At 40.2% G+C, this 16,504-nt stretch overlaps 1 protein-coding gene across 3 annotated transcripts in view; it reads right to left on the reverse strand.

Annotated features, from left to right (window-relative positions):
- The window catches only part of VRK2 (VRK serine/threonine kinase 2), a 44,488-nt gene that overhangs the window by 17,406 nt on the left and 10,578 nt on the right, over positions 1-16,504 (reverse strand). For all 3 annotated transcript variants that reach the window (XR_009818146.1, XM_061989298.1, XM_061989296.1), the window contains exons 6-8: positions 16,288-16,396; positions 14,865-14,957; positions 4,882-5,014 (exon numbers count right to left, since the gene is read on the reverse strand). Coding sequence is in view for 2 of the 3 variants with exons in the window: in XM_061989298.1 (XP_061845282.1) it covers positions 4,882-5,014; positions 14,865-14,957; positions 16,288-16,396 (335 nt within the window). In the remaining variant the exon portion in view is untranslated. The remainder of the gene's footprint in view (positions 1-4,881; positions 5,015-14,864; positions 14,958-16,287; positions 16,397-16,504) is intronic.

The raw sequence follows: 16,504 nt of genomic DNA on the forward strand, positions 1-16,504 counted from the left end.
TGCTACTCTGGACACTCTTGGCAGGACAGAATAAGCTCACAGAGGTGGTTATAGGAACCTACTCAATATTCTCCTTGCTAAAGTCCAACTTCTTTCGCCTACAACATCTCCTGCTCCCTCTTCTGCTGGGCACACTTTTCTAATCCAACACTCAGAAACTAAAACATCTTTTTACTTATTTCACACTGCGAAGTTCCATCCATTTTTCACCGTATCAGTTATATTTTGCTTTTATTGTTAGGATTTACAGTTTGTCCCGCAGTCCTTGGGAAGCATATACCCAACTGCAGCAAATCAATAATTCATTTGACCGGCAAAAAAATCCAGCAGGCTCCCTCTGAATCCCAACTAAACATGGTCAGATGCCAAGTAAAACTCTTGATCCAGAGCCATTTAGACCTCTGTTCTCTGGAAGACATGCAGGTTCAGAAAGAATATGTGTTTATATTCTTGCACATCCTCACAAAATGAATCCTGCATATATTGTAGTGAACCCCTGCATGTACGAGAAAAGGAAAGATGGACAAGCACTGAGCTGTGCTTTTAATATTAGGCAGCAATAGTTCTGTCAGACCAGTGGGGAAAACAAGAACGACAGCTGCAGAGTTTTCCCTACCATCAGCCTGCTGCCTGCATTGCCCTGTACAAGCACAGCATACAGGCATCTGGATGGACCTCAAGGAGCGTGTGTTGCAATCATCCAACGTGAAGGGCACAAAGAACTGGCTAAATTATGGCATCAAACATAGCTGCAACTGCCTTCCCAAACACAGGGGATGAACAAACACACTTTTGCCTGATGAAACCAAGTCAAATAAAAATGTATCCACCAGCTACAAAAAAGTGGTAAGTGGGCCTAATTGTGGCAAACATCATCTACCTATCCTTAAGCTTGCCAAAGTCATCACTACTGTCTTAAGCAGCTTTTATTATTCCAGATGTAGCTATAAGTTCTGGAAGGATTTCAGTATGCCTTCTACCCAATGTGAGAGAAGCAAAACTGCTAATGGCTACTGTGAAACGTTGTTAAAATGAAGGGGAGACTCATCTTGAAATCTATGGCAAACACAAGTATATGCTGGGGGGAATTCAAAATGGACAGTTCATACTCTTATGTTCATCAATGATAGCAAATTAAAGCTGGTCTTATGCACTCAATGCACAGGACTGGAGTATTTAAAAACACCTCGATATGTTAAGCACAGTACATCTCCAGAGAAATTAGGTATTGACTGCATGCCTCTGTGAGTAGAAAATCTACAAAAATCCATAGGAGGCATTGATCCAAATATTACTTTTTAACACTAACTATGTAACAACTTTTTAAATGTACACTGAGTGTAGATATAATTCTCTTTAATTATCAATCAACAAACAAAAATGTAATAGTGTTTATACAGTATGGTCTTTAAAAACGAATACAATGAATACACTCAAATACTACACTAAAAATAACAATGCAGCTGTGCCACATGAGATTTGCATCAAAATAAAAAGGTTTTAAATTTAAAACCCCCACATGCTGGTTGCACTGAGACCCAGCCACCAAAGACAGGAATGGTGTAGATCAGATCCCACGGCATAGCCCATCTCCGGCCATGACTTGGTTCAAAGTGAGTTCTAGCCTTAAACAGGGGATGTAACCAAAGCTGTGATAAATATTTGCAGACACACAAGAAGTCTGAAGCCCTCAAGCAGCACTGCAGCACAGAACAGCCAGACCATGGGGCCCACGCACAGTGGCTGGAGCACAGACGAACCCTGCAAAACCAAGGATAAAGCCAGCATGAAGAGCCAAGACATAAGGCAGCTGCTGCTGCTCCCAGCCCTTCCCAGCTCAGAGGGAATGCCTCTTCAGTGCCAGCACAAAATCCAAGTCACCAGCACCATCATTGTACACCAGCACACGCTGAAGTAACTTGTTTGAAGGTGGCGATTCCCCATCAGCTGCCACAGGAACAGCACATCCAGCTCAGCCGGTAATAGGGTGCAGCCAGGATTAGGGTGCTGTCAGAAGAATGTGAACTCATTTTTCCACCCAAAGTGTTACCATCTAGTGACTGCATCTCGGTGGACTCCATAACCTCCACACTTGATGAACTCCACAGAGAACTTGGGAAATAAATAGGCAGGCATCTGGGTTAAACTCTCAATTGTACTAGGGAAGCAGCAGTGTTGATTTAAATTAGCGGGAAGTGGCTGCATTTGATAGTCTTTATGGAAGTAGGTTATCAGCTTCAAGCATTGCCAAGAGGCACTTTTGAAAGTAACAAATTCATAATTTAGTTTTAAATTTCAACATGTACCTCAAATTGCTGTATATATTCAGGTAGGTACTCTATGAGCAAATGAAAATGTTCTCATTTGTCTAGCTCAATACAACGACTGGTACTATTCAGGGTTTTTGAGGTCTGAGATATTTATGTTGCTAAGTACATTCAGGAAATGCCTTCTGGATAGGATCTCATTTATATGAAATAACATTTAAAAGTTAGAACTATAGTCCAAGAGCATTAAAATAAAAAATACTCGATTCTGAAAAACTGGCAAGCACCAGAATGAAGGCTGCCTATGCAGCACGGATTTGCCAACAGAGGTGGCCTTTAAACACTGTACAGAAGAGCACCCAATCTCACTTGGTACACGAGACTGCGCTCAGACTCAACATGAGCCGGGAGTACAGGAGACTGTTGAGCAAAGAAGCCTTTTGCCCCACGTGTTGGAAGTCTTTTAGTATCCTGAAACATCTCCACAACTCTAAACCTCACAACAAGAGATGAGATGAGAGAAACCAGTCACCACGTTCTGCCATCTGGACCTGTCCAATCTCTGGCAGAAGTCGCTGCAGATACATATATTCCCTGGGATGCCGAGAGGCCTGCTGCAAATGTGAAACTCTGGTAATTTGACCTTAATGGACTCAGGCTGTTACAAGGTCAGAGCTGAGGCATTAGATGTGAACAGTTTGGATTCTCTGCAGCATAACACAGACAGCATATTACGTTCTGCAGGCTTTTCTGGCAGAAGCATCAGAAAAATCTGTGGATTTTCTGTTTGCAGTTATTAACAAGCAAAAAATACTCAAATGTAAGATGAGGGTAAGCTTCCTCAAGCTATCTTTCTGAATATGTTGTTTTCTGGAGTCCTCTGCTTTTTACTAATTTGAACATGGCTTTAGCTACTTGAGGAGAAAATCTAACCCACAGATTGCAAAAGACAACAACTGAAATCACACTTGCATGTACATACCTTTTGCCACCCAAGCTTGGAAAATTTCCCTACTCTTTCAGATAAAAGGAATTATCTGTCCTGTAATCACATACCTTGTCAAGACAAACTAGCTGCTGTAGCTATCCAACTGCCAAATCCCAAGTACTCCAGCTTCCACCTATTCTTCAAACAGCATCCACATCCAATACTAGCACACAGACACATCGCTCACACTACCAGGAAAAGCAGCCAGAGTCAGATCTTCAGAAAATGCCCTGTACGCTTGAGAGGGCTAGAAGAGTCTGAAACACATGCTCTTGGCCACAAAATATTTTTAGCAGGTGAAATGGTGCAATTGTCTTAGCAGCAAATACTTGACAGTCTTATTTCATTTTTCCTAATGACCAGAGTTAAACGACTGCAGGTTTTAACAGCGCCGGCAAATTATCAAGACCCTCTACATTACATGGTCAATGGTCCTTTTAATAGAAAAAGCAATAATATACAGTTGTTTGTGCCAACTAAAACTCGTTAGAAAGTATTAGTTTAAGGTAACAGTTCAGCAGCTATTAACAAGCACAAATTCCTACAGTTATCACTTGTGACACTATGATCCTAGCAGAGCTGGCAGCAGCAAGCCATTCCTTTTGTTTTAGAAGATCTTGGGGATGGTGGGGGGAGCAGCGGGAGCAGGGGAAAGAAAAGTTAACAAAAACACTGTTTCGTAGCAGGAGTCAAAGTTTTTCAATAATCACCATTTTTTTCACTAGCATAACATTAGAATTGACTTTTTGTCTTGCTGACATAGCAACTAAGAAAGTTGTGTTGCATTGACCATATTGATTGTGAACAATGCAGCCATCAGTGGGATTTTGCACCATATATTTTCGATATTGACCTCCCATTCCCTTTTCCATGCCTCTATGGGTCTGCTATTGGATTTGGACTGCAGTGTAATAAACAGCTAAGGTTTAATTAATGGTAAATGAATACAAGACATAGGTTATGACTTTAACTAATTAGGGAATTGTTGAATTAAGTCTGCCTTGGAATGCAAGGCAGTACAATCAATATCCAATAAAAGGACTATGTATGTAATTTACCTGCAAATGTGTTTCCAATACCATCAAAGTGAGTTTAAATAAGTAAGATATATGAAAGGCTACTGGAAAAAGATTTCAAAAAGTTAACACTTTATGGCTTCAAAAAGGGTTTTTCTCCTTGCAGAAGGAATGTCATCTTGAAATATCCTCTCATAACACAGATGGTGACACTCAGACACAGCTCTCCCTAAAGGACGGTGCAGACTTGAAACATTTTTCCTTGACGATGCGACATTAGCAAATATTGCCTCTGCCTCTACAGAGCACAGCAAATGCAAACCAGTGCTCCCAACACGAACCAATTAAGTTTAATGGCAAGCTCTTCTTAGGGCGTCTCGGTCCACCTTCCAGTTCCATACGTGCAGCAGCCTTTCGGTTTTAATCGTGCTGCCCCCCTTCCCCACCAGCCCTGGAGAAGCGTTCCCAGGTACAAGAAGAGGTCACTACACAAGGGCCTGATCAACTCTGAGCAATCCCCAAGACTACTTGTATGGTATACATCAGCTCACACAGCCTGATTACTTATTCTGTAATCACTCCTCTGAAATAAAAAAAAAGAGAAACCTACCTACTCCCTTGTGGGCATCTATGCTGGTAAACTCTATTGTCCCATTATGGCCCTTCCTAGGATTTTCCTGATACTGTTTGTGGTTCCCATTGGGACAATATCTGTAGGAAAGTCCATAATCTGCAAGATAAACCTGGAAGACATGAACAGACAAATGAATAATGCTTTTGTCCTTTGAAAGTATAACCTTTATAATTAAGTCTTAAGAAACTGATAGGTTAAGGACAGCCTTAGATCTAAATTTTATTAAACCAAATGGTGCCTCAGGATAAAATATGTACAACTGGGGGCTATAACAGCTGCCCTCCCCATTTAAATCCTTCCACTACTATGCTCTTATCTTATTTCAGAGTCGAGCTGAATTTCAGTCTTTTTATTTTGTTCCTAAGCTTGCTCCTCTCCAGGTGGGCATCTAGACATCATAAACTGCAGTATGTCTTTAATGTATCCTTACATTGCTTATGGGACCCCTTCCCCTCCTTACTTAAACAGGCACATACACACCCCGTTCCAATTTTCCATCAGCTGACACTGTACAGTTTTGTAAGAGTAATGCAACTTAAAAGCCAGAGGAAGTGAGAGGCAGCAGGTTCCCCCAGCCAGACTGGGCACAGGGCTCCAATGCTCAGCGGGCCTGTGGCCGCCGGGCTGCTGGCCATTAGCCTAACCATGTGGTTGCATTACCCTCACCTTTTTGAATGTCACTCTTGGTAACTTTGTATTGGCAACAACTATTTAATGTGTAAGATAAAACAAGGCAAACTAAGCTAGACCCACACCCCTGCCCCAACCCTGAAAGCAATCTCAGTAAATCGCTCCTGAATTTATAATACCTTTTTTAAAGGCACGGAGCCAGACTTCATTCTAAGTTACTCTGAAGCAAACCCATGGAGCTAAATCAGCATAAGAGAAACAAATGTGGCCCTCACTGTGTGTGTTGTGCCAGGCTCACGCATCCTGCCCCATTTACATTTCTATCCTAGCAGAGGTGATGGTTTTTTTCCAAGATGCTTTACTCCAGCTGAGCTCAAGAGGAAGGCAGCCCCACAGTTCTGAATGACCTATCTGGGAGATGCACTTGCATATTCTCAGGCCTTAACTGTGAAAGTATTGAGTTTAAACTTAGTCTTGCTCATTTTTAGCGTATTTTAAACTGAGAACAGAAAAGCTCAGGAGTGCTGAATTTTACTTTCATTTCTTCTGCTGACTTTCAAGACAAACCTGAACATGCCATCTGGCTCCTATGTCTGTGTTTCTGTATGGGCACAGAGCACACAGTACTGCATCCATGGCAATTCTGCCACTGTCATAATTCAGATTAAGAGCACAAGTCCACTCTACGAAGCTCAGATTAACATGTTCTACCCTTCAACAGGAGTGAGCTTAATACATGCACATGGTCAGTTACCATAGCGCAGCTGACAAGCAATAACTTGTTGAAAGCAGCTGGAATTTAATCACAGTCTGTCCACTTCACAAATATCTCATAGATTATTTTCTTGCTCTGCCATTTTCACACTCCCCCTTGGCCTTTGCCCCTTGCACTGACCAGTTCTCACATTAGATAATTGCTTTTTTTAATAAATATCCAAGTATGGTACATTCATGTAAATAGTAAAGAAATGCTACAGACTGATATTGTGTTGCCAAAGGAACTGATTTGATTTCTGGGGCAAAAGCTAAGTCATCTAAAGGCATATAGAGATCATTTCTACTAATTCATATTACAGGATAAAGAAAAAAAACCTTTTACTTATTTGAACCTTAGTTGTATCTCCTCTGTAGCTGAAAAAATAGTTTATCCTATAAAAGCCTGAAGTAAACTCTTCTAGCACCCACTTTTAATTTAATTACGTCACTCCTGGTAGAGGAAAACAAACAAAAACCCTCAGGAAAACTTAACACATTATTTTGTAGCACGTTCTGTTGAACTAATGCTTCCTGTTTGTGCTCCAGGCAGCTTCAAATCCTGGGATGGCTGGTCTCCTGGTTTTACTGTTTTCTGCTGCAGGACCTGTGCTTATTTGGAGCGTGTAAGCTGGGATGCGGCACTCACTTCCTGCAGGGTGATGGCTTTTAAGACTACCAATGATGTTTTTCACCTGACAGACCATCCAGACTGCGATACAAGATTAAAGACCGTAGGCACATTTAGAAAATCTGGGACAAGGCACGAACTTTGTCGGGTCGACTGATTTGCTTTTTCTCCTGCATCCATTCTCCAGCCTGTTCCTGATGCTCCAATACCTGTCCTAATTGACACCACAAGCCCCACGAGAACAAATTTTAATAACCTCATATCAAGTTTTCTGAGCCTTCTGCATCTTTGTGGGCTGGAAAGGAGACAGTAGGCTGGAAGGTGTATTCCTCCCAGGCTAAGTGGTACATTTTGGATTTTGTTTGATTACAGATTTCTGGCATGTATAGGTACAATATGATGAAATATAGAGAAGATTTCAATCTCTAAAAAATCAAGATATGCCTTGTATTAAAATGTGACTTTAACTGTTAGAAAAAAAACAGCACAGGCAAAGCATCTCTGCCAGCTCTGCGGTTCTGTCTGAGCTGGGAACACTAGCTTATGTGACAGACACTCCCATATGGCAGGCCAGCCTTGGTGGTCTTTCAAACTATCTTAACAACAAGGCATCTAGAAAGTAGCCACAAATATTTGCTAGTCAAACTTGAACTACGTAAAAAAGTTACCAATTATCTTACAGATAAATCACAGTAGCTATGTACACTGATCCCATTTTTATGCAATGAATTTACTTAAAAATACCTTCAGTAATAGTATCAGCAGAGTAGTTGTAAATTTATATTGAAAACCCCTTCTAAAAGCGATAACTTTATTTAGGGAATCCTGCCTTGACTGATAGTGGTAAGACCTGGAAACCAAGAAGCAATCACTTCTTAAAGCCACCCACATGCAATTGCAACCACATCTATGATTGCATCACAGCTTACTCCAGAAGTTGGCCGTGAGTGCTGTTGTTAAGCTTACTTCCAGCTGAGACATTTATCACTTCCGTAACTTTCACATCGGACTGCTTCCACCAACATGTACCTTCTCAAGGCAAAGCCTCTTGGCCACCAACAAGAATCAATCCCCTTCAGCTTGTACAAAACCTTGCCACAACCATTATCAGAATGACTGCATTATTTTAAATTACCATTAATTTCATTTCATCAATTCTCATTATAACCCTTTCATCATTAAAAAGATATATAGTTCTTTATAGCTAGTTGTCACTCTTGGATAATATAACAGTGTGCCCTTCCAAATTTGCTCAGAATGTGGTAGGTAAGAGTAGTTAACAAATGTGTACATTGTTGCGAGTTTTTTAAGGGAAGAGGAAAGGAAGAGAAATATTAAAGGATACTGAGAACTATTAAGTTAACGTTAGTATGTCTTTTGATGCAAAGAATATTTTTTATCTGCCTGCTTTTTTTTTAGGAATAACAAAACAAATAAGAACAAAACATCTGCAGAGTGAGATAAACAAGATACTTCAAACAAGAAATGGGAACAGGGATGGTAGAGGTGCAACAGTGACATAAACCCCCTAACAGTTGGGTTTAGCTACGTTACATTGTACACTCCTTCCCACACACTTGCTTATCTTAACCCTTGGTTTTGGTCAAGTCTGCATCCCAGTCTGCACTAGACTCAGCAATGCTTAGCATGGTCTGTTATTAATAGATTTTGTTATAGATTAGAAGCCAGATTTCTCAAGTCTTTGCACTTAATTTCATGCAAACATGAACACACCCATCTCATTCAAGCAAACAGCCATGCAGGCACAAAGAGTTATTTCTGTGCACAAGCAGCCAGCCATACATTTGGCTGTCCTCTTGTCCTTTCTGTGTGTGCCTCCTCACAGTACTTTATATCTGAAGTGCTAAATATCTGCTAAACATACAAAATTCTTACAATCTGTATACATTATGATATATTATTACATTGATCTGGAAAGTCATAAGCCTGGCACTTCGGATTCTCATGGTATTCTCTTTATCTCGAGGTATACTTAGCAGATTTATTGCTGAAAGGATAACAATACAGTGATTTTCTTTGTACATTTGCTTTCCAATAATTCCATTAGTAGGCTTATGTAATGCACTGTAAATAATTAAGTAGATATCCCCTAATAAGAGGCAGATTGGTTGCTGATGGACATAGTGCTGTCAACTTCAGTTGGAATCTACGCTTCAAAAAATCCTAAAGGCAGACAAGTCCACCCCAGGACAAGAAGTCTGATGTACATAGTTTGGGACAGAAATAACATCTTCCACAAAACAGAAGCCCATGAAAAAAGAAAGCAAAAAAACAAAAGAAAGAGGGGAAAAAATCCTCTGTGGCTTGTCAGTGGCAAGTCCCAATGCTGGAATCAATTGAACTCCAAGACATTTCATAGAATCATTACAGTTGGAAAAGACCTTTAAGATCATCGAGTCCAACTGCAATTTGGGCCATTACTACGAAAAGAAATTAAACCAGTGTAAACAGTTCTATCCACATGTGGCAGCAGGATTGATGAAAGAAAATTAAGTCTATCTGACTGTGAAGCTACATCTCAGAACAGGGCACAGACAGCATCCATGAGTCAAAACTTAACTGCTTCTGTATGGTATCTCTGCATCCTGCATCATTCCAGAAAACACAAGGAGAACACAAAAGACTCATTTTTCTCAATTCATCTGAGAAAATTCATTCTTGAGCACATCTCACATACTGGACTGAAGAGCAGGAATCACACTGATTCCTCTCACAGTGAAAAACACCTTTAAGATGGAATTGTTTTCCTGCATGTTTTCCCCTTATGAATACTATGGGACCTCTGTATCCTCAGTGCTGCTTCACTGAAAGCTGCTCGAAAAGTTAACATCTTGGAAGGGTTTTGTATTCTTTTTCCCCTGTAGTTTAGGACTGCTTATAATAAACAGGTCTGAAAGTTTTATTCTGTAACTATCTTGTTGAAGAAATGCTTAAAATCAAAATCAGCACTAAGATACAAATAAAATTGAAACTTACAGCTTAGAAATTCAAATAGGTTAACTCTTGTGCAGACCTGAGCCTGCAGCACCACAGCACACCTGCCCATATATTCCATGGGGGAAGAAAAATACTACAAGGGAATTGAGAAGACACTTTTCCAAACCTTGTTTATTTATTAAAACCTCTGATTTTAAGCTCTTGTTTGGTGACTGCTTCTGCTTTTTAACAGTATCACAATTTAAATGAGCTTCATGGATTTGACTTTCTCTTATAGAGGCTATACCAATAATGTTTATTCTGCTTCATCATACAAACGGTTACTAGTATGCACCGAATTACCTTTAACTCACCACAATACTGAGACACTGCTTCACTTGCTCTGTAATTTATAGGTCTGATCACTTCAAGTTTTCTTTCAGGCCTCTCAGAGATTCATGAGCTGTGTACTTCCCTCAGTACATCACTCCTATGCTGTCAGTCACTGTGCTGGGTCCATGTTCAGAAACATATTGACTAGAGAATTGATCTTTTGACCTGTAACTCACTGAATGGCTTCGCTCCTTTCTATTGAACAGATCTGCAGCAAGCTGCTCTTTGAGGTCAGTTGATTCTGATCTTCTAACCATTTCTAAACATCATTTGGAGGTCACAGAGTGGCAGGACCTTTGCTTTATTTGTATCTCTGCTTTCCCACAGAAGGTATGGGATAGCAATACGGATTTCATATGTTCTTTCAAAAAGGAGACTATGATATTTATTGGCTGTGGTGTAAATTTACCAGGTTAATTTACAAAAGAGAGAGTGGCAGCAGAAAGTCTAACTTAGAGAAAAATGATCTTTTTTAGAACAGCAGGAAGTCAGTGATAAATTGGCACAGGAGAGTGCACATCAACAGCCACTAAATGACAAGAAGATGTGAAGTTGAGTATAAAGGTACACGTGGGTTTTTGAACAGATTTATATCTCTTCACCAAAACAGAATATGGAAACACATTTTGAATATATGCACGCTTTATTTTTAAGAAATTCGTTATGGATTTCTTTTAAAAACAAACTTCTAGAATTAAACCACACTTCCCGTTTATTTTCTCTTAAAATCCTGGACCCTAAAGAGCAAGAACCCACTACAATAAAATTTGAGACAAAAACTGCCTGCAGAAGTTGTTAGGTCAGACAGCTTTATTATACCAGCTCTCACAGGAGCTACAGGTCTCTCTCAGCTAGTTCCTGAGTTTCAGTTAGCCACTGGCTAGAGCCCTCACTCTCTATTTAGATGAGGTTGATCACTTTGCCTACTAGTCCCATTGTTTAAAAAACCACAAAAAACCAAACCAAACCAAGGCAATCCAGTTCTTCACTGTTCCAGCAGAGAGAAGGTTACATAAAACACTGCACAAGGCATTTGGTCGCAGTAACAATGTCTGAGGTTTTATCTGAAGTGTCTAAGGCTAGTCCAAGCTTGCCAAATAAAAATATAGCATCTCTGACAACAGTTTAGAGGATACAGGACAGGATATTCCATATTGTTGTCATATTTAGTCAGTGGTAATGCTCCACAGAGCTTCCCAAAATACTCTTCTGGTAAACACATAATACATTCAGCTCACCAGCCTGTTATAAAGACAGCTTGATTTGTAGAAAAGGCTGTCATAACATCATGAAGTCTTAAATTGGAACTGGTCATGTCTGGAACAGGAAGAAGCAACTTTCATGGCAAAACTACATGCAAATTAATGGCACAAGAAAATAGTCAGGACATGACAAATGTGAAATCATCTGTGCAAGTACACATGTACAGTTCTGAATACCTGAATCTGTGACAATATTGCCTAGTACCGCTCCTAACGCAGGTAAAGAACATTTATTGAGGAATGGCATCAGATGGCACATCAGAGTCAAGAACTCTGGGTGAAGGATGTTCAATTAGTAGCATATGTAGATCTGCCAGTTTTCAAGTTTTAGCTGCGGTGTTGGTGAGCGTATTCCTTCATTCTTGTTTCTTCTTTTCATGCCCCACAAGCCACAGAGCAGATGTGTTTCGAGACATTGTGCAAACTGTGTCTGGAAAATCATTTTTTATTTGACCAGAAACAGTCCTATTCAGCCATCTGCCCTGATGTATGAGCAAAATATAGTACACTTTAACTTTACAATACACCTAGAAATAATGATCTGTCTACATGACTGTAGACTGGTATGGTAGGGCTATGGTTTTGGTGAAATCCGCAGAGCTGTGGCCACTTGCAAAATTTCATAGAATCATAGAACGGTAGTAGGGGTTGGGAGGGACCTTTAGAGATGACCCAGTCCAACCCCCCAGCAGAAGCAGGGTCACCTAGATCAGGTCACACAGGAACGTGTCCAGGTGGGGCTTGAAGCCCTCCAAGGAAGGAGCCTCCATACCCCCTCTGGGCAGCCTGTGCCAGGGCTCCCTCACTGAAACAGGGAAAGAGCTTTTTCTTACGTTTAAGTGGAAATTTTTGTGTTCCAGCTTCATCCCATCACCCCTTGTCCTGTTGCTGGCTACTATAGAAAAAAGGGATATCCCAACCTCCCAATACCCACCCTTTAGATATTGATAAATGCTAATAAAATCTCCCCTCAGTCTCCTCCAGACTAAACAGCCCTGGTTCCCGCAGCCTTTCCTCCTATGAAAGATGTTCTAGTCCCCTGATCATCTTGGTGTCCCTGCACTGGCCTCTCTCCAGCAGTTCCTTGTCCCTCTTGAGCTGAGGAGCCTATAACTGGACACAGGACTCCAGATGAGGCCTCACCAGGGCAGAGTAGAGGAGGATAAGAACCTCCTTTGACCTGCTGCCCATACTCTTCTTGAATTTCTGGGTCCCATGGCTGGGAACTTCATCTGAGTAATATCTAGATCTATTAGATCTAAGTTTTCTTAAACATACAGAAAGGAAGGTTTAATTCATATCTTACAAATGCAAGTAAATACTAAAAGTTCTCTCCTGTTAACAATTCTGAATTACAATATGAACTTCTAAGATCTCTCACAGAATCATTTCAGTGGAAAAGAAATTTTACTGAAACAAAATCCTACAAAAAAATCTCTCAGCAGTATCACAGAGTCACAGAATTTTAACAGTTGGAAGGGACCTCAAAAAATCATCCAGTGCAACCCCCTGCCACAGCAGGACCACCTAGAGCAGGTCACAAAGGAAGTCATCCAGGTGGGCGTTGAATGTCTCCAGAGAAGGAGACTCAGCAACTCCTCTGGACAGCCCCTTCCAGTGCTTCATCATCCTCATAGTGAAGAAGTTTATCCTTACGTTTCTTCAGAACCTCTTATGTTCCAGCTTGTACCCATTGCCCCTTGTCCTATCATTGGACAGTTTTGCTGTGAGGTGTTCCATCCCCTTTCCAGGGATGGAGCTGAGACTGACCAGTCTGTAGTTACCCAGGTCCTCCTTCTCACCCTTTTTGAAAACAGGAGTGACATTTGCTCTCCTCCAGTCCTCAGGCACCTCACCTGTTCTCCACAACTTACTGAAGATGATGGAGAGTGGTTTAGCAAGCACTTCTGCCAACTACCTCAGCACCCTTCAGGGCCCATGGATTGAGGTGCATCCAGATTACTCAACCAATCCTTAACCCAGTCCTCATCAGCTAAACAAAACTCCTCCTTTAATGAGACTTCCTCTGGAGTCTGGGACTCCTGAGGACCGTCTCCAGCAGTATAGACAGAGGAAAAGAAGACATTCAGTTAACTCTACCTTCTCTGTATCCTCTGTCACCAGGGCACCTGCCTCATTCAACAGTGGACCTACATTGCCTCTAGTGTCAGTTTTGTCTGCAGTAACATCCACTCTGTATGTGTTGAGGCTAGGAAATGCCTAAACTGGAATATCTATCGATTTCTTTTCTTTGATAAATATAGTAAGTTACATTTCCACCTAAAACTCTCTCCAGTAACTCATAATTACTTTGTTTTTAATCTGTTCATTAATTTACTACCCAAGAAAATGAAATAATGTAGCACAGTCTTCATGCAGTCAACAGGAAAAACAAATAAGAGAATCACCCCACAATTTGGCTAATTCAAAAGCAGCTGATTGAAGTCAGTTACATGTCTTAAAATTTTATGATTACTGTAAATGGACACTTCCAAAATTATTTCAGTGTGAAAGTCAGCAGCATATCTTGCTGTCATAAAAACACACAATAGCCAAGACAAAAAAAAATCATTAGAGTTATGTTAATGTGCTTGGGTAGCTGATCGTTTTGCCTCTAAATAGCCTCATCGTTTGGATTCAGCAAGCTGGTAAACACCATAAACTGAGATTATGTACTAGCTGCTACCACTGTCTCAAAACACGGTTGTTTTAAACAGCCACAATAGTTTTCAAACTATATGTTTTAGAAAGCTGAGAAGTTAAATTTGACTCAACAATTTCACTTGAAACTCGTAAAAAAAAGCAGATATAGTTCAATGGATCAGCCTCCAAAGGCAGTGAGCTGTTTTGCAAGATCTGTTTCTTCATCACTGCGGCAGAAAAACAAACACTGAAAAAAAAAAAAAAGAGTAGTATGGCATACAGCTAATTATATTTAAGTGAAGGCAGAGTTGTCCCTTTTTCCTAAATAATATTTTTTCACAAGGAAAAAAAGGATACTTAGATTGTATTAACTGAAGAAAAAAGACATCATAAGAGCATGTGGAATAAGACAGGATCAAAAGGGTTGTTTTAAAACACTTCACCAAAACACTTCATTTTCAAGGCTAGTTTTAGGCTTTATAGTGTTAGAGAGCAGTAACCTTAATCCTGCTTACCTGTTATATCCAATACAATGAGCAGGACATAAGAATTAGCAGCATGGAAACACAATCCATGACAACATTAGAAAGCTTGAACTTCACGCCTAAATTCCTTTTACTATGTGAATCGTTAATACAGAACATCCATAAGTTAAAACTGTTAAACAGTTATAAACACATTAACAGCGCAGCGTGGAGAAACATGCTCACCTCACATGGATTGGTGTAGCCCAAAAGTAGATTTGATGCTTTAATGTCACCATGCACATATTCATTTTCATGTATATATTCCAAAGTATCCAACTAAGAAAGAATTTAAAACAGAAAAGAGAACATCATTATCATCAACTGAGCTGACGTTTGTGTTTTGAGTTAGAACAGAAGGACTACCCACTCTGTCCACAAGGTCTGTTCCCACTAGGCACACAGCTGATGGCAAATAATAAACAAGCCCTACTTTGCCACAAGGTATCTCCAACTACTTACAAGTATCATCTTCTAAGGTCACAAAGCAACAATGAAACTAGTGCAGGATAAACAATGGAGAAAAGGTTGAGAATACCAAGCTCTTAGAAAGAACACATTCAATCAGCCCTGAAGGTTTATAATATATTTGATCCTGCCAGTTATTACATGTCCTGCATTGCTGCCATCCCCCTGTATCATCCTCCTTCAGCTCCTTACTGAGGTACAATAGCTTTAATTATTACTATAAAACACCTTTGCACTTGGCAATTCATATAAAGAACAATCTAGTCCTGGCTTTTGGAGAATACAAGTCTTAGAAATTTCTCAATTATGTGACTACAAAGGCCCTTCTCTTTAAAAAAAAATTATTATTTAGGTTGAAAGGAAACTTTGGAGGTGTCCAGTCTAAACCTCCTGCTTCAGGCAGGACTAATGTAACTCAGATCAGGCTGTACATGAGATTGAATAGTCAACTTTTACAAGTCCCCAAGACTGGACATTTCACAGCCTCTGGGAAGCACATTCCAGTGTTTCTGCAAAAGCTTCTTTTATACTCAGTGTTCCTCTTCCTGCAACTTTTGAACATTGCTTCTACCCCACGTGCTGTGCACCTCTGCTCAGTAAGAGCCATCCATCCCAACACAAATGGTATTACGAAGGAGCGTGTTAGCACGTGCCAGTCTACACACATTTGAAAACAAAACTGGTATTTGCAGACTAACTTAACCCTGGTGTGTACAAGCAGTGTGTTCAGCAAACACAATGACAAATCTGCATTCAAGCATGCCATTGTGAACTTTGACAAATATGGATGTCTAATACAATACCCTTCAGACAGCGGGAAAAAAGAGAAATCAATACACGTTACAGCACATGAGAACAGGCTTCACATCCCAGCCTAGATACGCATTTTGAAGGGTATGGTCTAAGTTTTAAGTTATTAGTTATTAAGTTATTATTTATCCAGCCTGCAGGGGATCTTGATTTTCTAAACAATACTCATTTTATTTAAAAAATAAAAGACGAAAAATGAGAAAACACATAGCATTTAGACATGTTTAATTCTAAGCTCAAAACTACCTAAAGGAGCTGTATTAGAAAGATACTTTTCTAGTTGAATACATCACATTCGAGAGACGGCAATTTCCTCTCTCTCCACACATACCATTCGTGCTCCAAGTTGCAGAACCGTGTCCTTCTTAAATCTCCTTCCACAATCTTCAAAGATTCTTTGAAGGTCTTCCCCGAGTCTCTCCATGACCATGAATCTATAGCTACCAGTAAATATACAAAAGGCAGGAATCCTTTAAGACAAGGCTGCAAGTTGGTGTCAGATTAAAAACTTTTAGATCCATTTTGTTGAAAATGGATCTTCAGTCAAC

This window comes from Colius striatus, chromosome 2, assembly GCF_028858725.1.
Source record: "Colius striatus isolate bColStr4 chromosome 2, bColStr4.1.hap1, whole genome shotgun sequence".
Classification (NCBI taxonomy): Eukaryota; Metazoa; Chordata; class Aves; order Coliiformes; family Coliidae; genus Colius; species Colius striatus.